Source organism: Aethalodelphis obliquidens, unplaced genomic scaffold (assembly GCF_003676395.1).
Source record: "Aethalodelphis obliquidens isolate GAN/ISIS:26980383/991018 unplaced genomic scaffold, ASM367639v1 scaffold51, whole genome shotgun sequence".
In the NCBI taxonomy this organism is placed as follows: domain Eukaryota; kingdom Metazoa; phylum Chordata; class Mammalia; order Artiodactyla; family Delphinidae; genus Aethalodelphis; species Aethalodelphis obliquidens.
In genome coordinates, this window is record NW_020837995.1 from 7,770,497 (window position 1) to 7,796,328 (window position 25,832).

Sequence of the window (25,832 nt, forward strand, 5' to 3'; positions counted from 1 at the left end):
GCAGTAGTTGTGGCACACGGGCTCTAGAGCACAGGCTCCACAGCAGGTGGGATCTTCCTGGACCAAGGCTCAAACCCCTGTCCCCTGCATTGGCAGGAGGATTCTCAACCACTGCACCACCAGAGAAGCCCCTCAGGTGTTATTTAAAATGTTGACTTTAGTCCCTATTCCCTGATTTAGTAAGCCTGGGGTCCAGCCCAGGAATCTGCATTTTAACAAACACCCTGGTGATTTTGGTGCAGTACGACCAAGAGAATGCTTTGAAAAACACTGACTTCAAGTTTGCATTTGAAAGGGTAAATAGCACTGAGGTCGATGCTCGGAGAGGCACCATGGAGACGCCTGGAGCTGTGCAACCCAGGGGCTCTGAACAGAGAAGTCCAGTACTTCCTTTGTAAATAGTAAGCTAGAAAACTGAAAAATGTTCTCCCTTCCCACTTCCTTGATTCTGAACCCTTTTCTTCCTCTGCCTGTCTATTAGGGAGTGCTATAGAGAATCAAGTGTTAGTCAGAGGATATCCCCATTTTTTTTTCTTGCGGTACGCGGCCCTCTCACTGTTGTGGCCTCTCCCGTTGCGGAGCACAGGCTTCGGACGCGCAGGCTCAGCGGCCATGGCTCACGGGCCTAGCCGCTCCGCGGCCTGTGGGATCTTCCCAGACCTGGGCACGAACCCGTGTCCCCTGCATCGGCAGGCGGACTCTCAACAACTGCGCCACCAGGGAAGCCCGGATATCCCCATTTTAAAAATGGGTGGGGGGTGACGGGAAGCTTGCTATGTCACAGTATCTGGTAGCCCAAACACACGATACCCTTTGAATTTTTAAGTGAAAGGAGATAGCCCAGGCATTGTCATGTGACCATGTTTAGCTTGTCCAAGTGATATGAGTGACAGCATGGGGGGAAAAAACCGGTGCCAGGATATTGTGGCGATTCCTAAAAATCAACACACACACACTGTGCAGCTGTGCATGTATGGCCCAGAAAGCTAATAGAGGCTTGTTTTTTTAAAGGTAGTAAAATAAATCAAAGAGGATAAAGATACCTTCTGAAATACAGAATATTTTGGGGGGGGTGGAGGGGTGCATCTCAATTCTGCCCTCAAGAAATCAGCTCTGCTAAGTGAGTCATTCTCACCAGAAAGGGAGAAATCGGTTTCTCTTCTTTTCTTGGAGAATTCCCTCACAGTAACAGACTGTTTTACTCTCCGGTTATACTGCTGGCTCCACACATTTGTTGCCTGCGGCAATTCTGTTACCTGTAAAGAATTATAGAGTAGCCAGAAGTTTCCCGAGGCCAGCTGCATTCTCCTTTGCTGGATGCCAGTTGAGATTACACGGTTTTGCTCTTGGCATTTGGCCCCTGCCAGGAAAATGAACGGGACACTGCTTGTGGGTTATGGCTAAAAAGAAGTTTAGTAATTTCACGGCAGCAAGTAATCCTGGGCAGAAACTCACTGTTTCAGAACACTGTCCATGCACTGAGTGTCATACTTCACGCTTGTCTGATTCCAAACCATAACTTTTGAGTTGAGCTAGGTCTCTGATCCCATAGGGTATTTTGTTTGTTTCTTCATTTTTTGTTTTAAATTGGGTCTCCTGATCTATATACTAAAATGCATTTTTAGAATAAAAATTATATAAATCTTTATTGTTATGGAAACCTTGCAATTTATTTTAACTTAAAGGAAGTTAAAAGAAATTCGCATAGCATATTTGAAATGTATTCAGATCAAACTTTCAGGGTCTTAAGTAACAATGTAGAAAAATTATTTTCCTCAGAGTTAACATCTAAGAGATAAAGAAGAAATAAGTAAATAACCAAAGGGGATGTTTATTAGTCAGCTGTCAGGCTGCCATTCTGGCTTTCTTAGCATCTCACTCCTTACATATATTTTTTCTTAGTTCAAATTCAAACTAATGTTTCTATCTGAACATACAATATGTTTATTAGACTAGAAGCTAGTCATCATTTTGATGACTGTAGGCTTTCTTGTGTAAATCTTTTTCTTATTTGATCATTCAATTCCTTATTTAACCAAGATTGGTTTATTTTCTCTTCATTTTATCATCACAGACAAATTGGAATTAATATACTAATTTGGCTCAAAATTTGTTATGTAACCCATACACTGACACACAAAACCATTTTAAATTACACATCCCTGGTTTCTCAGCCAGCATCTGCAAAGAGCTGACCTGGGCCTGGTCTCTTAACTTCTCTCAATCTGTTTCTTCATCTAGTAAAATAAGGGGCAGGATAAAGATTTCTAAGCTTACTTTCAGCTCTGAGACTCTGTGAATATCTGACCTAAGCAGACTTGGCCCTCTTTGGAAACCACTGCTCATGTGTTCCAGCCTGAACTGCAACAGTATTCACACCAGCATAAAAAACACGTGTTCAATAAGCAGGGCAGTAAGAATTGCCTGTTTAGAAATACCTGGGCAGTGGTAACAGCCATCGGTCTTGTCCTCGGCAATCCATAAAGAATTAAACAAAGCAAAACCACAATCAGTGCACCCTATTTTTACAGCACAACACAATAGAGTGAATTGAAAAATGGTTTAGGTTTTATGAGATTTGGGTTTACATCTCCCTCTGTTGTTGATTCTAGAAGGACAAGCTTCTTCACATTTCCAGGCTTCAGTTTACCAGCCCATCTATTAAATTTTGGAAAGTAAACTCCTGAATACTTTTGCTTACTTTGTAGAAATAGAGAAGTTAAATTGTTCTTAAGATTCTATACTGAATGTTTCACTGCAACTGTAAATAAAATGAGTACTTTTACTTCACATAAAAGCAGCCTTCTAATCTATGCTGAAGAATGAAAAAAGGTGAATTATCCGGTTCAATTCACACCTGTCATCCATTAAATGCTCATTTATCTTGTATGTTTTGTTACAGATGACTTGGTATTTTTGTGAAATCTGCCAACTATTTTCTTGTTATGAATCTAAAGATCATTACCTTGGTCCAAATTTATGGAAATTTTGTATTCAGGTGGCGTACTTGCATTCATGCATCCATTTGTCTACCTTTTCTTGGTCACTTTCGCTGAGTCAAATCCTCTAGTGAGCTATTGCTGAGCAAGTAAGCTTTTCAGCCTTTCTCTAATCATACCTAATTGCTCAAAGATCCTGACAGAGGCAGGAGCTAGATGGTCATATTAATCCCCACCAACTCCTCACCACCACTGATTTTAGATAGCAAGTGTCAGGAGTAAGGGGGATTTCTGAGTGCCAATATGTAGTAGTTACCTATCTATTCGCGATAAGAGCAGGAAGAAAATGGAAGGCATTAGTCAGAGAAATATTTCCCCTTCTCAATGTCATGAAAAAGACATTTTAAAGCACCTGGTTTCCCCTCCGCACATTTTGCTTATGGATTAGGCGTTTTTAAAAATCAGGACTTCTGGTCCGAGGTCTTGAAAAAAATCACTTAACCTCCTGGACCTCCATTTCTTCTTATTAAATTATAGAGGTGGTATATAACTAGGCTAAGATCTTCCAAATTCTAAGTGCTATGACTATATGAAGTAAATGGTCATTTTATGGAGGAAGAAACTTCTCGGATTTAAAGAAAAATTTGCCATCCAACAAACAAAATCATTGAGGAAGATGCACTCTCAGTGAAGGATAATTTTCACTTTCCCTCAAACTTGTCAGCATGTGATCATTCATTGTTCTCTTGTCTCTTGTGGGGGGGTTTCTTTTCTTTCTCCCTTAAGCTGTCCAGAGGGCAGGGACCATATCTCGAACACTTTATACTCCATTATAATAGTGCGTATTAAATGCAATAATACTTACTGTTATGAATGAATGAATCTTGTTAACATTTCGTATATCTGCATGGAAGAGTACTCGCTCTTTGGGGGAGTGTGGGCAATGGATGAGAGTGATGTGAGGGCAATGACTCTTAAATTAAACTAAGGGTCAACTCGATGCAGAATTAACAGGGAAGACCTGAGGCAGAAGATGATGCCTGTGAGTACTCTCAGCTGAGCAATCTCAATCTTGGCCTTCTGCTAAGAGTTTAACATTTACTCTAAACTGAATGCCTCTGCCATGAAACAGGAAATCATGAAGCAGAAGGAACTTTAGGAAATAACATTGAGAAAAACAGCTGTCGGGCATGAAGGCTTTTAATACAGTCCCCAGTATAGTTTAATAACGTGTGCCGAGTGGGTATTCAAAAAATAGTCATAAGGGCTTCCCTGGTGGTGCAGTGGTTGAGAGTCCGCCTGCCGATGCAGGGGACACGGGTTCGTGCCCTGTTCCGGGAAGATCCCACATGCCGCGGAGCGGCTGGGCCCGTGGGCCATGGCCGCTGAGCCTGCGCGTCCGGAGCCTGTGCTCCGTAACGGGAGAGGCCACAACAGTGAGAGGCCCGCATACCAGAAAAAAAAAAAAAAAAAAAGTCATAATAAGGAGAGATGATAATGATCATCAGTACTTTGGAGGGTGCAGTGGAAGAATTGGTCCTTAATGCCTTCTGTACTGTTTTTAGCTCTGTCTCTAACTTGTTTCATCTCTTAGGGCCATCTGTGCCTCTAGTTTCCCCATCTGCAAAAGAGAGATCATATCATTTCCTGCAGAAGTCTGTGGACTGTGCTTTAATATCCTCCAGTAAATCGTATATAAATACAAAGCAGGCAAAGAGAAGCCAAGTGCTACCAAGAGAATAAACTTTAAGGCAGAGAGTATTATAAATTAAAATCAATTAAGACCTTCTAAGTATTCTAATGATTTGAAGTAGTTAATGCAAAGGTAGTTGTTACATTCACTTTAGATTTTTTCTAAGTAAATGGGAACATTGATTATAAATAAATTCCAGGATAGTTTAACCTATTAAACTCTCTATTTTGTACATATTTACCTATAATATGATGAGGGTTTTAAATTAATTTCTGAAGCAAACTAGCATTATTTAAATTAAACTTACTCTTAAAAAGGAGCAATAGGGACTTCCCTGGTGGTGCAGTGGTTAAGACTCTGTGTTCCCCATGCAGGGGGCCCAGGTTCAATCCCTGGTCAGGGAACTAGATCCCACGTGCATGCTGCAACTAAGAGTTCACATGCCACAACTAAGGAGCCAGCCTGCCACAACTAAGACCAGGCGCAACCAAATAAGTAAATAAAAATATTTTTTAAAAAGGAGCAGTAATTCTTAAAAGTGCTTTAATAAATACACCCCCCAAAAAAAGAAATATTTCTTCTTGTTTATTGAGAATATATAGGGAAAAAGTAAAATTCAGAACATCCTACAATTGCCTAGTTCATAAAGCCAAACTGAAGGAATTATCTGAGTAAATTGACACCCTTTGAGCATATCAGCAAAGAGCCGTTGGTCACTCTCACCCTGAAAGCCTAAATTGCCTTATTTTCTCAATTCCCTTTACTGATCCATGTGGTTTCTTGTTTTTTCTTTTGTTCAGTCAGGTGGTGCATTGCAAAATTCAGAAGCTTAATAGACTTTTGTAGGTCTCCTTTTTTAAAGTCAATATGTATCTTTATCTATACACATGGATTATTCTTAAATATAGCAAAAAAGTCTCCTCTAATCATGATCTCCCCTGGAGCTGGGATGGGGTCGACACTATGAGGAAGAAGGAAGGAAGGTGGATGTTTAGGAGGTGAGTAACGGCATCTGCTCCAGCTTATGAGGTGTACATGTGGATCACTCTTGTATGTTCAGAATTGTCTTCACAGGGACAGAATGGATTCGCTTTTCTTTCTCAAAATCAACTTCCAGTAAACCACTGAAAGACTCAAACAAAATTTTAGGTACATTTTCCTTTTCAATGTGATTTCTATTTTCTTAGTTTCTCTAGATCTGCAGTCATTATTTCATCTATATTTAAAACTGGCCAGAGTTCTAGTATTATCTTTCAAGAGTTGGGTTTGGAAAGAGAAGTATCCCTTGTATCATTTGCTTTTTAAATAATAATGGACTTAATTAAATGCTTCTCTCAGAGAAACAACCCAGAGACAGAAGGCCAGCGTTTAATTCTGTGTGGACCTTCGGGTAGTAGTATATAAAATCTGTTTACACCAAATTTCCTCCATGAAAATTACAAAGAAGGAAATGCAAAAGGGAATGAGAATTTTGGCCTAGGGAAGCCAAAATAAACTAGAAAAGATTTTTATAAGCATGTATTCGTATGTAGAATAATAGACTATAGAAACATAAAATTTCAGAGTTGAAAAGAAACTTAAAGTCTCATTTTCCCTTCAAGGTTGAAATACAAATTAATTGCTTCAGTCTCAAAAAAGTGTGGGACAATACATAATTTTCTTTATTGTTTTACTATAGCTTTATTTTCATCGTGAGATCCTGAGATAATAGATATAATCGCACATTCAAGGTTTCCTTCCCTCTCATGTGACACCATGGGCTCTGTGGAGTGTGAAACGACATCTGTCCCCTGTGTCATTGCCTACATGGTCATCCCTTGCCCCATTTGGTCTTGTGATCCATCCTTCCCGGCCACCTGCTCCTTTGGGCTTGAAGCTCTCTCTTTCTTTCAAGACACTTATGTAGACATCCGAGTGAGGCCCTGGCTCCTGGACTCACTACCAAACTCTCCACAGGGATCCACGCCCTGGGGAGCAGGGCACACACTGGTTCCCTTTGCAATTGCCCAAATCTTTCTTTGTTTTGCTGTTTCTTTGTTTGCTTTCTTGGAGCTTTGCCTAGGAGGCAGCATTAGGCCCCTTATCCAGAAGGTACAGACGTCTACATTATCACTTACCCCTGACTTCTCTTCTCTACTATCCTCACGTCCAGGGAAGCTTTTTCCACTGAGGGGGGATGGTTCCCCTTCCTCAAACCATCTCAAACCTTTGGCTAACCCAGTGTTTCTCAGTGCGTGGCTAACCCAAGATTTCTCAACATTGGCATTATTGGTATTTTGGACCAGATATGTCTTTGTTGTATGGGCTGTCCTGTGCATTATAGGGCGGTCAGCAGCATCCCTGGCCTTGACTCACTAGGTGCCAGTTGCATCCCCCAATTCTTGAAAATCATTACCAAATATCCAGTGGGCTCATCCCAAGAGTCCCCTCTGTTCTCCTAAAACCTAGGCTTTGATACACAAAAACTGGAAAGAGACTCACAGTCTATTTGCTTTCCTTTGAGGCAGTGAACGCCTTCCCCGCACCTTCCCAGAGGCAATACATGTGAATGTATCAAGCAAGGAAAAGGAGGGAAGAGAAATTAGATGCATCAGGTAATATGGTTAATATCTCAAAAGCGTTATCCCATCTGTGCTGTACTTTCTCACCTGTTGCCTTAAAAGGACACCACATGTCATTCTAGCACCTCCTTTGTGTGTGTATTACCTTTTGTATATGGACTGCAGTGAATACGCATATAAAAAGAAACTTAAGAGGGGGCAGAAACGATTTAACCACTAAATTCTGATCAATACAGCTGACAAAAGGATTATGTTTCACGCCCAACACAGACGCCTAGAGCTGTGCTTCTCCGTATTGAACTTCCCTTCCAGATTTAGAACTTACACTCCCTCTAGTGAATTACAGAGAGGCTTAGGTGATGAAGAGAGAAGTAGATCAAAGACCTTGCATTTGATGCCTTTAACCCTTGTATGAGTCATTCCAAGGAGATTGATGAGAACCAGCAATAACTCTCCTGACAGCAAATCTTACCCCAGCTCGTCCTCAATAGAGATTTAGCCACATCTCCAGATGCCATATCTCTTATTTACTCATTCATTTATCATTCACTCATTTAAGTTTGGAAATAAGGGCTCCTAAGTCCCCAGGACATAAACAGCCATCAGAGGTTCACAGAAAACAATGCTGGAGATTACAGTCTGAGGTCTATGAAGGTCTCCAGGCCTTTATTCTGCCCATTAACTAACTTATCTCCTTGGCACAAATGGGGATAAACACTGGTTGAACCTGTGGCTAACAGGCAAGATATTTTAGCTTCTAAAACCTCATATAATGGAGAATCTTAGATCATTTCAATTTATTTTAAAAGCCTTGCGCTCACACAAAAAGGCTTTTGATGCTACCCTGGGCATTAGTATCGATTTCGATTCCTGTTTTATTCACATACTCTCAGGTCATTAACCATGATTCATTTTTCTTTTGACTACAGAACTCTAATACAGCAGCAATTGGTCGTGATATAAACCTGCTAAATGTTTACAACTATTTGGGGAAGTTAATCACTTTGCTATAAACTTAGTTACATCGTATATTGCTACATTGGTAGACTACAATATGAAAGCACTAATCCTTCCCCTCCACAGAAATTCAGCCTAAAATAAGCTCTTTTTCCCTGAGCATCTCAGATCTGGTATGCGGCAGCCGCTACGAGCCACCCAACCCCGTCAGGGCTGCCAAGAGCACAGCAACGCCCAGAGCTGGCCTGGAGCTGCAGCATTTCTCTCCAGCCCAATCAGACTTGTGCTTGAACTCCAATATTAGCTTAACACACCACGTGACTGCCTTATAGTTCCTTTTCAATGGCTGAGTCCACTTTGGGTTTGTCTATCTGCCCTTAGTTACCTACATATTCTGCTGTACTCTGCATCAGTATATTATGCTCATTCTTTTTTTTTTTTAACATCTTTATTGGAGTATAATTGCTTTACAATGTTGTGTTAGTTTCTGCTGTATAACAAAGTGAATCAGCTCTACGTATACATATATCCCCATAACCCCTCCTTCTTGCGTCTCCCTCCCACCCTCCCTATCCCACCCCTCTAGGTGGTCACAAGGCACCGAGCTGATCTCCCTGTGCGATGCGGCTGCTTCCCACTATATGCTCTTTCTTATTCAGGATCTGGCTTATAGATTTAGAGCAAAGTCAAACATTCTTTCAACATCCCTTTTTTTTTTGAACCTGAGAATTGTTTGGTGAAGAACGATTCCAGCTTACACAGTTATTTTTTTCTTCAGGGATTCAAACAGTACTTTGGCACTGTGTACTGCCTCAAAGTATCATCATTATGAATACTAATAATTGTTGGGGTAACTGGTAAAAACATCAATTTAATATTGTTTTCTGAATAAGATTACAAAAATGCCTCCATGACTTTTTTTTTTTAATGTAGCATGTAAGCACTAATATGGATATAGTTTTACTGTGTGCCACATTTTGTGTTAAACAGACCATGCCATTTAATCCTTAACAACTGCCCCATGAGGTATACTATTGTTTCACTTGGATTCCCCTGAAAACAGAGCTCGAGACAAGGGCTTTGTGCAGTTGGTTTTGGGGAGGTGATCCTTGAGGGCATGAATGAGGGTAGAGAAAGCCAGACAGGGAAGGAGGAAGAAGAGTCAATAAAAGGATGCATTATTTGGACAACGTGGTGGGCAACAGGGACTCAATTTGCTGGACTTCCTGAGAAGTGGAAAGATGCCTCCCACAATTGTCCAGCAGAAGGACAGGGGCATTTATCCACTGGTTCCCATGTCCCACTGATCAAGGGTTACCCCCCAGAGCGAGGGAGCTCTCCCAGGGCAGACAGCAGAGAAACTAGGCCTTGATGGCTCTCAGGGAAGTGAGTAGATGCAGCCAACAATGGCCCACTGCAGACCTGGCTAAAATCAGAGGTGAAATATGTGAGTCAGGGCAACAGAAGCCTCTGACAGTTATTACCTCCCCATTTTATAGAGAGGAAACCAAGATACATGGAGATTACCTCACATGCTCAAGGTCACAAGGTGGGTCAGTGGTAGAGTCAGGACTCAAACATGGGCCATCTGACCTCAAGGCCATGGCCCCAACCATAAGGGGTAATGACGGCTGCACTACACTCTTCCCCGTGTAGCTCCACCTACAGGTTTGAGCAGACCATCCACCGATTCCATTTGGAACCCAGGTTTGGGACATTTATTCAAACATTGCAGTTTCTTCTTTGGGAATTCATTTTTCAAGTTGCCACAACATAAGAAAATGCTATTAGAATGCTGCATCTGCATGTTGGGAGGAAAATAAACACCTTTCTTTTGAGATCACACAGGAGGAGAGAGGTTCAGATAGTATACCACTTGAGAGGGGGGAAAAAAGAAAACAAACAAAAAAATCACTCAGACAACCGTTTTTGAGTTCAGAAACTGCTTTTCAATTTTTTATTAAAACATAATTCTTCAAAGAGTATAGAAATACACCTGGCCATGACCTGTTAGAAGTCAACCAACTGCTTCAAACATACATAAGTAACATCTATCAAATTCCGGCTCACCAGAATTTATTAAGTTGTACATATATGTTATCAGAATGACACCAACATGGCTACATTTGACCGATTCTTCTAAAGTGGACACAAGTTTCTGACAGGTTATGTTTCCCCTTGATGAACGCTGTAACAACTGTGACGGTTTGAAAGATACGCTTGAAGGGCCACAACGGGAAGCATGAGGGCAAGGAGCTCCAGAGCGCACACAGGGGCCCCGGGAGAGGGGGTGGTGGGGCCCCGTTTCTGCACACAATGCTTCAAAGAAACGAACACAAAGAGGAAGGCACTCCCTCCTCTGGACAAGGGTCTTTGGGTTCACATTCGGGAATCACAAGACAGCACACCCAGGAAAGGACAGGAAAAGGAAACTCCCTACACATAGTCTGACCTTCCTACGAGGGACAAGGGCCTGTGTGGTTCAAGGAGAAGATCCGTGAGGACCCCTTCCGTTGGGATGTGTTCTTTGCCGCTGAGGATGCCCCCTCCCCTGAGGCTTGCTCAAGGCACTGGATTGGCTCCCTTCCATACTATGAACAAGAACAAAACGCCCTCCAGAGAAGAGCAGACCTGGCGCTTGATTTGCTCTCCTTAAGAGTGAAGTTTCCTTCGTGGTTTGAATTCAACCTGGTGAAGCCCACCCCAACGTAGACTCGAATTGCTGTGAGAGCCCCCAGGCGACTGATCAATTGAGGACACTGTCCTCCCTCTTCTGTCCTGTCTGGCTCCTGCTACAACTTCACTGGGAAGGAGTAAGTGGAGAGCTCACCTGGGCTAGGTATTGCCTTGGCATTGTACAGTGATGAATTCCTTCTCCATGTTCTGTTCCTCCTTTGTGCCCAAAATGAAGGGAGAACCACAGTCGTACAAACAGACTGAAAATGAGACTGGCGATGCATGGGGTCTGCAGTCCTCCTTGGAAGGGAACCAACTTTTCCCACTCTTTTGGGCAGACTCACTTTTCCTAATCAAGTATTTTTAGCTTGACGTTTCCAGAGGACCCCGTTTACCGTAACTTTGCCTTTTTAAGTGACCTTTAATTCTAGAAGTTGGCAGAAACCTTTTTCAATACACTTTACCCCTGCTGATTGCTGCATAAAATCTTTCACATGAGACCATGTGGGAAGAGAAAACTCTACAGAGTGTGGATATTTCTCAGTCTTTCTTCTCCACTTCTAAGCTTCTCTCTCATTTGTTGAAAAAAACACAGCTTAAGGGGGAAAGACATGATTAAAGCTTGCAGTGTTTTCCAATCAACACTGCGGACTTCTCTTTCTGAGGCCTTAGTGATGCCCGGAGATGGTCAGGATAATCAAGGACAGAATATCTTCCTAATCCCTGGGCACATCTATTGCCATGTCTGTCAAATGGGGCTGCAATATTCATTCATCCCTCACCTACATCCCAGCAAAGGAGATGAAGGGCATCGGGAGAAACTGTGAGTCATGTGATCAGGCTGTCCAGAAAAAAGGTATCAAATGCCAAGGTTCTATCTTCCCTAAAGATACAGATCAATATAAACCATTTTGAATATTTGTCATTTTAAAATCGATCAAATAGGCGTTTTCTTGTGGCCACACGGCTCCATAATTATCTTGGGCTTCTCTTAGAGTGCCCGGCTTCCTTTGAACTCATAGACATTCTTCTCTCCGTGTATTCTTTGCAGGGCCCGGAACTGAGATATCCCCAGAAAATGCACACAGAGAACCCACCCAAGACCTCTTTCCCGCTACCCAGCTTTCGTCTCCACAGAGAGAAATGTGGACTTTACTGAGGATCACTGAGATAAATATATATATATGTATAAATATACATATACGCCCTCAATAAAGAGGACATTCGATTTTATATAGATTTCCCTCTCATTCAAAAGCATCTGGCCCATAGAGGAGGAATCAACCCATACTGGGTTGCAAAGAGATCAGACAAATCATAGGCCCAGTGAAGGGAGGGCAGGAACGTGGAAGGTCTGTTGCTTCCAGGGATTTACAAGACTTGCTAGGAATCCACCTTTGGGAAGATGCTCACTTTATTGTTTCTGCTCATCTTCCGTTCCACCCTGCCTACCTTGGGCATCTTTGTCTGGATCAGCTCTTCCGGGGTGTTGCCCAAGGGGGGAAGCAGCCTCTTCTTGCTATTTCGGGTCTCCGAGAGCCACTGTGGAGGCAACTCAAATGGCCCAAAGCCGAATTGCAGGGAGTACCTGTCAGGGAATGTCTCAGGTTCCACAGGGACTGCTGGTGCCACCTGGGATATAGAGTCCACTGTGCCCGGGGGTGGTGCAGGGGTAGCAAACCGCGGCCCCTGCTCTGCCTCCAGGCAGGTGGGAAGTAGCTCCCTGGCCTGGAGGTCAGCTGAGCCGGCATACTTGGCTTCACTCTCTTCCTCGTCATCTGTGGGCTTAAAGATCTGCTGCTGCCCAATGTGGAACATCTCCAGGAGCTGGCTGCCCGAGCGCATGCTGGGCTCCAGGCTGGCATCGGCCACCCCGCTCCCTGTGCCCACCACATTCCGGCGACTGTAGCGGTGGTGCAGTTGTACCAAGGTCCCTACCAAGCACTTGCGGATAGATTTGTTCACAGTAAGAAAGAGCACAGGGTTCGCCAGCAGAGAGACTTTGGGCAGCCAAATGGCCGTGAGCAACAAGAAGACAGAAGTGTTGGGAACATTGAGCACAGTCTGGTAGACGACCAGTGTGGCATAGGGCACGCTGCATAAGATGAAGACCATCACCATGGACAGCAGGGTGGCGTGCAGCTCGGCCTCCCGCTGGGAGGCATAGGGGATAGAGATGGTGTTCTGCGGGGTCCGCAGCGCTGCTATGATGACCTTCTTCTTCTGGCTGGCACTCAGGGCCCGGCGGATCAGTATCAAGAAGAGGAATACCACGGCCACAGGCACGATGACCGTGGTGATGTTGTAGACCAGAACGTACACCAGGTGGCCCAATGAGTTGCTCCAGACTTCCGTGCAGGTGGACATGGCATAGATGTCAGCCACGTTGGTCACCGCAAACACAGGGACGCTGGCCACCACGGCATGGGCCCAGATGTATATCACTAGTTCTCGGGACTTTGCATCAGATATTTTTCTCTCCAGAGGATAGAGGACTGAGTAGTACCTGCCAAACGCACAAGCAAAATTCGTTTCACAGAAGATACGCTTTAATTAGGGGAATCTATATTACTAAAAGTAGGAGAGAGGAAAGAAAGGGTCCATTTCTTCTATTCTGCCTAAGACAGAGGAAACCACTGGGGGAATTAGGAAGCTAGACCTTAAGTTTTGAGGATTTTGCTGTACAATTCACAGTTAGCTTTATAATTATTGCCACCAGGACTAAATCCAAAAGAGTGCCCTCAATATAAAGGATATCTCCCTCTGCTGGAAAGACACCTCTTTTTCAATTTAAGGGTGAAGGGTAATTTGTAAAAAAATTTTTTACCTGGGCTAGAGGAGCTTGAGGGCAATTTTCAAAGCCACTAAGAGAAAGGAAATGTGTCTGCACACAAATCCAAAGGAGACTCGTGCCACAGTGGATATGTACGGATATCACTAGCATTTACAGCCACCTGGGGCAGAAGAAGCCAGTGTGAGGGAGGGACTCTGACAAAATCCTTCCACAAGATCAACCTGACTGAAAACAATCATGCCTGCTCCATCGCCATTGTTCCCATGATAATTGCTCAGTACCCCTAAGAGCAATTAATAGACTTAAAATGCCTGCATGATTAGATTTTTGTTAAAATCAGGGAAGACTTTTTTCCTTCAAGCTTGACTTGATTATTCTATAACTACCTAATCAGAATTCCAAAAGCACCTTGTTTCAATATCACCGTGTTTCAATATCACCTATGACTGGGGGAAACGGAGTAATGTGTTAGACTCTAGAACCACATCTGTCATGAAAGGGCAGCCAGCAGCCCTCAGAGATATGGCGAGTTTCTTCACCTTAGCTCGGCCCACGTCTGTGCAGTCAGCTAATGCTGGAGTCGACCTTCCAACCCTATTAACATGCATTCCCTCATGGGGCCAGCTGAGCAGGCGTGCCTTCTGTCACAAGGATTTCTGAGCACTGCCTATCTGCTAGGTATTGTGCCAGGCACTAGAGTGCAAAGATGGAAGGACGCACGGGAATGTTTCTTAACTAAATGGGGAAAGGCGGCATGTAAACAAACAATTATAACCGAGCAGATGATGGCTCTACTGGAGGGACGCACAAAGGAGGTGGGGAAAGGGAGCACCTGGGAAAATGTCAAGAGCAAGCAGCCCTGTGGTGGAGTCTGGCAGGGGACAAACTGTGGGAGAGACGATGCAAACACAAGACAACCACGGATGACCAGAGGTGGATGGAGTGCAGTAAAATGTGTTCTAGATCACTTTCTGGGAAGGGAAAAAAAAAGAGAAAGAAATGTATAAGTTATGCACGCTCTCAGTTGTTTTTCTCTGAACACGGAGAAGCTTTTCTAACCACCGCTCAGTAAATCCAGTGTGGTGGCCCCACGCCCACGCATGAATACACGTCCACTGTCTCTGATTCTCATTTGCTAAGTGACAGGTGACAAACCCAGGCTTCCCGTCATTTTTGATTCCATTCTAGGTTGGGAAATAGACCGCAGCACAAGCACACAGGCTCACTATACATCATTTTGTTAGTATGTGCGTCTCTAGAGGATGATGCAGGAAGTGTAGGTGGCCTCCCAATTCACTTGCTGACTGGGTGCCACGAAACAAATATCTGGGCAAGAAGTGAGAGAAAGAACTGTTTTCCCTTTGTCTCCATGCACAACAAACCTATACTTTCCAGTAATCTGCATCTCTGAATAATGAAATAGGAATTTACCAAACTTGCTTTTCTACTAAAAGAACTTATCTTTTTTAAAAAATTAGGAATTTTGGATTAATACAATAGATAAAATAGATAAAATAGATAAACAACAAGGACCTACTGTGTAGCACAGGGAACTATATTCAATATCTTATAATAATCTATAATGGAAAAGAATCTAAAAAAGAATATACACACACACACACACACACACACACATATATAACTGAATCACTTCGCTGTATACCTGAAACATTGTAAATCAACTATACTTCAATTAAAAAAAATAAGAATAAAAGACACACTGAAAAAAATGATGGCAAAAATACAGTAGATTTTTTGCTGGAAAGAAAATAAGGATTTCTTATTATTTGCATATTTTCTTGCCTAAAACCAAAGGCTCAAAATAACCCACAGGGATTATTGCATTGCTTCCAGGTAGTATAGCAACCTGTCCAGAATAATGTGTTCCCACTCTTGTCGAATCCTATTCTTAAAAAACCTTCAGGATTCATAGCAGCATTATTTATAATAGCCAAAAAGTGGAAACAACCCAAATGTCCATCAACTAGTAAATGGATAAACAAAATGCGGTATATGCATACAATGGGAATATTATTCGGCAATAAAAAGGAATGAAGTAAGTTAAGAGAGTAGATCATGAGTTCTCATTACAAGGAAAATAAACATTTTTTGGTATCTATATGAGATGATGGATGTTAACTAAATTTACAGTGAATCATTTCACAATATGTGTAAGAGAAGTCATTATGCCATATACCTTAAACTTGTACAGTGCTGTATGTCAACTATAACTCAATAAAGCTGGAAAGAGAAAAAAAGAAGCACTGATACCTGCTATAACATGGATGAACCTTGAAAACATTATGCTGAGTAAAAGAAGCCAGGCACAAAAGAACACATATTGTATGATTCCACTTATATGAAATGTCCCCCCATACAGAGACAGAAAGTAGATTAGTGGTGGCCTCGGTCTGGGGGTGGGAATGGGGAATAACTGTAAATGAACACAAGGTTTCTTTTTAAGGGAAATATTCTAAAGTTCAATTGTGGTCATGGCTGCACAACTGTACATATACTAAAATTCATTGACTTGTACATTTTAAATGAATTTTATGATATGTAAATTATATCTCAATAAAACTATTAAAAAAAAAAACCTTCAGGAAAGAAAAGCCCACCATGTGGACTGCAGACATAAGACCTCACCAAGCAGGTAATAAGGGGCCTCCAGAAAGACACACCTGCCGTGAACACAGAATGGATCAACACAAAAAGCATTAGGAGGGGCTTCCCTAGTGGCACAGTGGTTGAGAGTCCGCCTGCCGATGCAGGGGACACGGGTTCGTGCCCCAGTCCGGGAGGATCCCGCACGCCGTGGAGCGGCTGGGCCCCTGAGCCATGGCCGCTGGGCCTGCGCGTCCGGAGCCTGTGCTCCGCAACGGGAAGGATGGGAAGAGAAAACAAACACCATCACAATATAAAACCTTGGAAGTAAATGCTCCAAAGGAATTCTGGTGCTATCTGGCCAGGTCCAACAGGACTGTCTAATCATTTGTTAAATGGCCACTGAATTGTTCTCTTGTTCTTCCAGAAATGTTTTCATCCTGCATCAAAAGGCCCTAATTGCAGAGTTAGCAATCTGATGAGCAACCTACTGCAAATTGCAATGCAAATACCACTAATTCCAACCAAGCTGAAACTACATCATGATCCACCTCTGCCCCAGCATCGTCATAATGTAACCTCCCCAATGCTGTCTTCTGTGAGGCATCTGTTTCAGCAATCGATTCTCTTTCTGTTGACAACAAGCAGACTAAAAAGCAGTATTTGGAACACTGACTATTCACTATTTGCTTCGTGATGCTAATTTTTCAATACACTTAAAAAAAAAAAAAAAAGTTGCACCCCTGGCTACCTGATCTTACCTGTCCAAGGCAATGGCAGGGAAGCTGAGGATAGTCACAGAGCAGAAGACTTTGTGCAAAAACTTAACGACCTTGCAGAAGAGCATGGTGTAGATCCACCAGCAACAGTGAGGACTGGTACTGAGGATGATGTCGAAGGGCACGCAGACCAGGCTGGCACAAATCCCCGAGCAGGCCAGGTTTTTAATGAACCTGTTGGTGACAGATTTGAACACGGTTGTGCGGCAAGTCGACCATAACACCATGAAGTTTCCTGGCCAGATAGGCAAAAACAAACAAAAAAATGTTTAAATAAAAAGAAAGAAGACAAAAAAGAAAGAAAGAAAATACAGGTTAATAAAAAGATTGAAAAACCATATTTGAGAGTTCATTTCAAAGAACTTTAAAGGCATAGGATATTGTCAATTTATGTGAAATTATTAAATCACTTTCATAAGTATCAAAAAGTCTAGAAGAATTTTTTAGCCATGAGTTTTATTTAATTTTAGGCATAACAGTATTATGATGATGATTCTGTCTCACCTGAGTATAAACAGTCAGCTAGGGATTACTTAACCTCAGCCAGTCTACTCTAACCAAGTTTGCAAATGACCTCGCCTTACCAAACTCTGTAACAGAAACAGGACAAAAGCCACACATGTGGCTTAAAATTTCCTAGTAGTGATATTTTTAAAAAGTAAAAAGAAGCAGGTGAAATTTTAATAGTGTATATTATTGAACCCAATCTATACCAAACATTATCATTTCAAAGTCATCATTACTTTAAAAAGTATTAAAGTAATATATTCATTCTTATTTTTGTGCTACATCTTTGAAATGTGGCGTGCATTTTTTTGTTTGTTTTGTTATTTATTTATTTATTTTTGGCTACGTTGGGTCTTCATTGCTGCGCTGGGGCTTTCTCCAGTTGCAGTGAGTGGGGGCTACTCTTCGTTGTGGTGCACGGGCTTCTCATTGCAGTGGCTTCTCTTGTTGCGGACCACAGGCTCTAGAGCGCAGACTCAGTAGTTGTGGCGCACGGGCTTAGTTGCTCCGCGGTATGTGGGATCTTCCTGGACCAGGGATCGAACCCATGTGCCCTGCATTGGCAGGCAGATTCTCAACCACTGTACCACCAGGGAAGCCCCTGGTGTGCGCTTTTTAAATTGAAATATAATTAATATATAACAGTGTATTCTTTTTAGGTGTGCATGGTGTATGTTTTATTTTACACTTACAACACATTTTCAGTTCACATTCGTCACATTTCAAGGGCTCCATAGCCACATGAAGCTGGCGGCCACTGGACAGGCCTGCACTGTTCTAGACCTTTAGTGTCGATAACACACTTGCCTGTCCGTCTCTGAGCATCTTCCTCCTGTGGCTTCCACAGGCCTACAGCCTCCTGGTGTTCCTCCCACTTCTCCCAGGCCCTGGCTGCCCCAAGTCTTCTTCACCAGGCCCTTCCCCATCCACTCTCTCCAGCTTCTCCCTAGGTTAAATCACCCATTCAGGTGGTTCTCCACTGAAATGCTGGTGACTCCCACATTCATGGCCCAGACTAGGCCTCTCCTCTCAACTCTGGACTCCTGTCCCACTGAACATCTGATTCTCCACCCCTTCTCGGTCTGTTCTGCCCACCCATTGTCCTCCAGAGCCTACACAATCCAGGGCCAACCTGCCTAATCTCACGCCACGCTGCCCCTGGCTTGCTGGGCACTGGCTACGCTGCCCTTTTTTTCTGTTCTTGAAACACAACGAGGCTGATCCGGTCTCCACGCCTGTGCACAAATTTTTTATACTGCCTAGCATGGTCCTCGTGTGTCTGATTCCTTTTAATCCAGGTCTTAGTATAATTGCTGCCTCCTCAAAGAGGCCTCCGCAAACCATATTTTTATTTTAAATACTCACTGCTCCTCCCTCCAGCATACTCTCTTATAATATCCTCTTGTGGCCTTCTCAGCTCTTATCATAATTATTAATTTGTTTACTCATTTTCCCTTCAGTTCATGAGGATAAAAAAACATGTCAATCTTGTTCACTATTATAACTCCACTGCCTAGTTCAGTATCTGGCACAGAACAAGCATTCAGTAACTATTTAGATGAATGAATTTGAAAGAGGACAAACAGTAATCAAAAGTCCCTGCAGCAAGATAACCCGTTTCGTAGTAGGAATGTCATGAGAGGCTATTCTGAGTCAGTAGTTCCCAAACCTCACTATGCATCAGAAGTACTATACCAGACATCCTGAATCATAGTTATAGGTATAGAACTGGGAACCTGCATTTGTAACAAGCACTTCAGATAGAGCTGGCTCCCAGACTGAAGTTACAGAAATGCCACATCTAGACAGAGACTGTAGCCTTTCATCCCCAGAGTCTCACAGGGCTCAAGTCGTCAGGTATGCTGGGCAGCCTAAGTTACCAGGGGAGATCTTACCTGGTGAAAGATCGAGGTCCACATGGTCAGTCAGTCATGACCCAAGGACACTGCTCTCTCCTGGGCACAGGCACAGAGAATGCCCTCTAATGGCAACAGCTCAGCCTCATGCAGAAGGACAGCATGGTGCCAGGGGAGGGGAGCACAGGGCTCAGGGCTGCAGCCGAAGCCACCACCAGGAGCTGCCTCGCTGCCTCAGATGCTGACATAACTTACTGTCAAGAGTCTCTTTTCAGACACAGTAGTCTACAGCTACTTCTTATCTGCCAGAAAAAAAATGGGCACTGCATTTAGGTAAGTAGGCCAGCTGCTTCCAGGAAATTCTCTACCAAACTTTCCTTACATAAATATGCTGACTCAGTGAGATGAAATTCACAGTGTGAATATATACACACGTTTGTTCAATAGAAAAGCTGTTTATATTAATGTTACCACCTCAGGCCCCCTCAAGCTTTCCTGTCACCAAGGTTACAGACAGCAATAATGATATATTTGAAGCTCCATCTATATGGGGATTTTTTTTTCCTGGCCTTTCCCACTGAAATACAGATTAGGATCTGGCTGAAGCATCTTTCCTCACTTAAGTTTTACAGATAGGACTGAAAATCTGGTAACCATCTAATAATGAAATTGCCCACTTAAAGAAATCTGCCATAGGGCTTCCCTGGTGGTACAGTGGTTAAGAATCTGCCTGCCAATGCAAGGGACACGGGTTCAAGCCCTGGCCCGGGAAGATCCCACATGCCGTGGAGCAGCTAAGCCCATGCACCACAACTACTGAGCCTGCACTCTAGAGCCCACAAGCCACAACTACTGAGCCCACGTGCCACAACTACTGAAGCCTGAGCGCCTAGAGCCCGTGCTCCGCAACAAGAGAAGCCACGATGATGAGAAGCCCGCGCACCGCAACAAAGAGTAGCCCCCGTTCACCACAACTAGAGAAAGCCCGCGCACAGCAACGAAGACCCAACACAGCCATACATAAATAAATAAATAAATAAATTTTTTTTAAAAAAAAGAAACCTGCCGTGAGGAGAGTGTCATAGTATCTTCAGTTGTTAATATCGGGGCTGTCTCCAGTCCACTAGGGGACTTCCTGTAAAGACCATCCTTCTGCTTTATAAAACAAGACCCACAGGATTTTCTATTTCTCTATCACTGTTAATCTTTGTCGCTTGGTAGGTTACACTGAATAAAACATTTTGTATAACAAACAGGAAAATTCATTGCAAAGGAGAGGACAGGCTGCGTGCCAAGGTCTCTCATGCATACAGCAGATTTCTTTGAAACTAATCTCCATCATTACCCTCATACTCTAACTCTCTTATCTTTCTCTCTCCCTCCCAATTATGTCAGGCACACTTTTTTATTGTATTTTTCTTAAATCATACATTTTATTAGTAAGTCCACGCTTGCGAATGAGGAAACTTATTTTCAATGAGTTATTACTGAAAAACCCGAGATGGCTATAATCACATTGTATCTCCACTTACTTATAAAACTCTACGAGGCATCTGAAGCCTAATCCCTTTTCCTAAGAACCTGAAGCTAAAGAAGCCTCTACGTTCTTTCCCTTCTTTAAACCACCTCTCTCTGTCTTCACTTAAAAACTGACTCATTTGGCTCTAAGAACCCAAATTAGAAAAAAGTATCAGAAGAGGAGCACCCACACTCAAGATCTGATTGGCCACACATTAAAAAGAAAAGTGTGTGTGTGTACACGTGTGTGTGTGTATACACACAACAAAATAATTACGGACTTGATCATTTAATCTCATGAGCACTTTAGATTCTTCTTAGCTTTACAAGGTACATCAAGGATAACTCAGCATATATTTTAAATAACACAGTATTCAACCTTGAGATACTTTTTAGTTTAGACATCATGGTCTAAATCACCCAACCCCCTTTAGAAATGATTCAAGTTCTCTACCCATTCTTCCTCCCTACATATTCCCATTATATTTTCTAATGCTGGATTCCATGACAACATTCAGTGCCAGGGCTGTGGGCACAGCAACACAATTAGTACACACTCACAGCACACACAACCAAAGGGGAATAAGAAGTAGAGCATGATGGCGCTGGTAATACAAACCTACTCTCCCTGGGACTGCTATTACTCTATCATTACTCCTCATCTAAAATACAAATCAAGGTTTCTCTTTACACAGTATAATCTGATAACAGACAATGCATAAAAGGACAAAAAAGAAAGTAAAAATTACCCACCCGGTGATAACTAAGTGTAAACTTTAAGTATTTATCCTTCCAAACTTCTTTTTATGTATACGGAGTTTTTGATCATGCCAGTGGGACCAACTACTCACACTGCTTTTTTAGATCTTTTTCCGTAACAACCACCTTTCTATACAATAAATAAAAATAGATCTATATCATCATTTTAACAGCTTCATAAAAGCAATAGTGCTTCTCTGGTTATACCCTAATGTATTCTGTCTATTGCACATTGATGATTTTTTTTTAAAGCTGGTTTCAATACATCTCTATTATACAATGTTGAGATCAACATCCTTATATATTTAAGTTCGGAGGAAGTGAACTGATTATTTACTGAAGATAAATTTCTAGAACCAGAAGTTCCGGGTCAAAGAGCTTACACATTTTTTATATATATTGCAAAATGACCCTCCACAAAAGTCATATGAGAGAGGTGTTTCCCCATATGCTAAAAGTTCTGCTGTCTCACTAAAATATTTGGAATTTTGCATACTTCCTCAATCCTACGATTCATATTTTCCTTATTTCCAGAAAATTTTCATCCATTGCCTCTGAATCTTGCCCTATCCTTTCTCCTTATTATCTTCTTCTGGAATTCTTATTAGATTTACGTTAGACCTCATTCTAGTCTCTTAACCTCTCATTCATATTTTCCATTTTCCATCAATTTATTGTCTTCTGCAAACTGAATGCTATTTCTCATGTCTTCCTTCCATTTTATCAATTCTCAATTCATCTGGAAGTAATCAAACCATCATTCTTTCTTTCTTTCTTTTAGCTTCTTGGGTAGTAAACTTTTTGAAATTTGTATTTGGGTCCACTTCAAACTGCTTACTCTTTATTCCTAGTGTCTAGTTATTTTACTATGGCTCTTTTCCTTCTTTAATCTGTAATCATGTTTGTTCTTTTGGCTGTGTTGGCTCTTTGTTGCTGCGCGCGGCTTTCTCTAGTTGGTGGTGAGCGGGGGCTACTCTTCGTTGCGGTGCGCGGGCTTCTCACTGTGGTGGCTTCTTTTGCTGCGGAGCACGGGCTCTAGGGTGCCCGGGCTTCAGTAGCTGTGGCTCATGGGCTCTAGAGCGCAGGCTCAGTAGTTGTGGCACACGGGCTTAGCTGCTCCACGGCATGTGGGATCTTCCTGGACCAGGGCTAGAACTGGTGTCCCCTGCATTGGCAGGCGGATTCTTAACCACTGTGCCACCAGGGAAGCCCCTGTAATCATGTTTTTTAAATGCTTGTACTTTCTTTTAGATTATTCTATTGTTTCTAGTTCTAGATGTGTTAATTTTGCCATTTGTTGGTTCTCCTGGCCCTCCTTTTATGGTTTTCCTCACATGGTTTTTAATGTCCAGTTATGAGCTCATAGTATATGGGGGTTGTTTTTCTGTGGCAGGCTACAGACCCTGGTTGTGGAAATGTTTCAAGTGGCTAGCCAAGCACATATTAGTACTTTGTTGCACTTTCATGTGCAAATCAAAGATAATGCAGTTGAAAGACCATTCTGAGAAAGGTTTAGTGTGTGGGGAAATTTTTACCCTAGGGAGACGCAGGATATTTTAATGACTAAGAGCACAGACCCTGAAGCCTTACTCCCAGATTCAAGTCCCAGCTCCACCACTTACTAGCTGTGTGATCATGGGTGAATTAACTTCTCTGTGCCTCAGTTTCACCATCTGTAAAGTGGACATAATAACAATGCCTATGTCCCAGGGGCATTGTGAGGATTTAATGAGCCCATACAAGTAATATAAGCACAGCACTTAGAACAGCTTCTTGTGCCTAATACATGCTACGTAAGTAGATATGTCACTGTTATTATTAGTTGCAAAAGTTTCCAAGGAAAGGTCTGACAGAAGGGAAACAGTGAGAGGCTGGGCCAGAGGAAACAAAACCTGGAGCTGTATATAGAGAAGATAGAAGAGGACAGGTCCCTAGAAGGACTTGGAAGCAATCAGGAAGAAGAGACAAGGTAGGACTGACTGGCCTGCAGGTTCCACGTGGAACACTGGGTTCTGACAAGGAAGAAACTCCTAGGTTTACCCTGTGGAGGTCCCTTGGGTGGTGCTGGCAAACTCACAGCAGACTGTCCCATGGGGTCATGATGGGTGCCTGGGACTATCGTGTTTGAGTAGTTGTGACAACTTCAGAGCTCCGTCCTCAGGCCTGTGGCACACACACAACTTGTCTCTCTCCCTCTCACTGTTGTCTGGATTCAGTGACTTCACTAAAGCCTTGTCTCCCTGGCAGCGGGGGCAGGGGCCGTTGCAAGATCTGCTCCCTCCTAGAATGTCCAGCCTCCATTTGAATTGCACGTGACAGGTCTCAGACCAAGGACGTCTCTTCTCCAGATGGAGTCCTGCTCCTAGAATCCATCAAGCCTATCATAAGACATTCCAAACACCTTACAGGAATCTTGCAGCAGCACACAAACATGATACATCTTAATAAAGCCCCAGAGTGAATTAAAAACCCAAAGGGTCAAAAAAAATCAAAAAAGGAATCAATGGTCTTGACATCGTTTCATTAAGAAAAATGAAAAATCTCAAAGTGATGATGACTTCCTAATGTTTTCAATTCAATAATCTAAACAGCTTGAAACCATCAAGAGATTATTTGTATCATTATGGGAAAAGTTTTAAAAATGCTATCTGGCCAACGATAATGGTACAAGTAATAAAACAATGATTATAACTATACTTTACCATTTGCTTTAAAAACTTTTTAAAACATTAATAGTTACCCACCATCTTCCCAATAGGTGGCCACTAAGCACTCTTGTGCATTTAGACACACAGGTTGAGCAATTAAGAATTTTAATCAGAATTTAAATTTTGAAAAAGTCTATTCAAAATTATTTGAAAAAAAAAAAAAACTTCAATTGGCCCTTGAACAAAGCATGGGTTGATCTGCATATAACTTACAGTCAGCCCTCCACAGTTCCTCCACATCCATGGATTCAACCAACCATGGAATGTGTAGTACTATAGTAAATATTTACTACTGAAAAATATCTGCATATAAGTGGACCCACGCAGTTCAAACCCATGTTGTTCAAGGGTCAGCTGTATTCAGTTTCTTACCATCTTTCTAGAAAGTAAAGGTGTTCCTGAATATCTGAGGGCATTTCTCCATTTTATTTAGGTATGGTTCAGAGGTAGTTTCATTATGACACTGATTTTTGCAAAGAGTTAGTTTTAAGAGAATGCCAGGGCTTCTCTGGTGGCGCAGTGGTTAAGAATCTGCCTGCCAATGCAGGGGACATGGGTTTGAGCCCTGGTCCGGGAAGATCCTACATGCTGTGCAGCAGCTAAGCCTGTGCACCACAGCTACTGAGCTCTAGAGCCCGCAAGCCACAACTACTGAGCCTGCATGCCACAACTACTGAAGCCCACATGCTGCATCTACTGAAGCCTGCGTGCCTAGAGCCTGTGCTCTGCAACAAGAGAAGCCACTGCAATGAGAAGCCCGTGCACCACAACGAAAAGTAGCCCCTGCTCGCCGCAACTAGAGAAAGCCCACATGCAGCAACGAAGACCCAGGGCAGCCAAAAATAAATAAATAAAATAAATAAATTTATTAAAAAAAAGAATGCCAGAGGGCGAAAAATGCGAGATTGACTAATTAAACCCATTTTGAAGAAGAGGAGAGGTACAACAGTAACTTGATTAATATTACCAAAGCATTCAGTAGTTCCCTACTGCCACTAGGAAAAAAACAAATGCAAACTTCTCAACATCATACAATACCCTTTAAGATACGACCCCTGGCTGCTCCCAAGCTTACTACCCAAAGTTACAGCATTATGATAGAATGAAATAACCCTGGAAATCTAAAGGGCAAATCCACATTTTTCTCTGAACCCTTAAACCTGCTGCCTAAGCAAAACCCTCAAAGGAAACTCCCTTTCATTAGCAAGAGTGCGAGAGAGAGAGAGAGAGAGAGAGAGAGAGAGAGAGAGAGAGAGAAAGCAAAGGTAAGACAAGATAGGAATAAAGAACTCATCAGTGTAGAGAAGGCAAATGGTACCTGACAAGTTCAAAAACAAAAAAGACACTGTTAAGCTCCGTGAACCTGGGGACACAAATATTCAAACTGAGTTACAAAGTTCACACTTTCAAAGGAAAGCTTAAATAGTTCTAAAAATGATTCTATTTTATTCTGATTTTTAAAAAATCTTTCTCCCGTTAAT

At 42.5% G+C, this 25,832-nt stretch overlaps 1 protein-coding gene across 1 annotated transcript in view; it reads right to left on the minus strand.

The window, feature by feature from the left end:
- Positions 1 to 10,076: 10,076 nt before the first annotated feature.
- Positions 10,077 to 25,832, minus strand: part of GPR176 (G protein-coupled receptor 176) — a 91,862-nt gene continuing 76,106 nt past the window's right edge. Inside the window, exons 2-3 of the mRNA XM_027083852.1 lie at positions 16,986 to 17,238; positions 10,077 to 13,332 (exon numbers count right to left, since the gene is read on the minus strand). Coding sequence (XP_026939653.1) covers positions 12,210 to 13,332; positions 16,986 to 17,238 — 1,376 coding nt within the window. The 3' untranslated portion in view covers positions 10,077 to 12,209. The remainder of the gene's footprint in view (positions 13,333 to 16,985; positions 17,239 to 25,832) is intronic.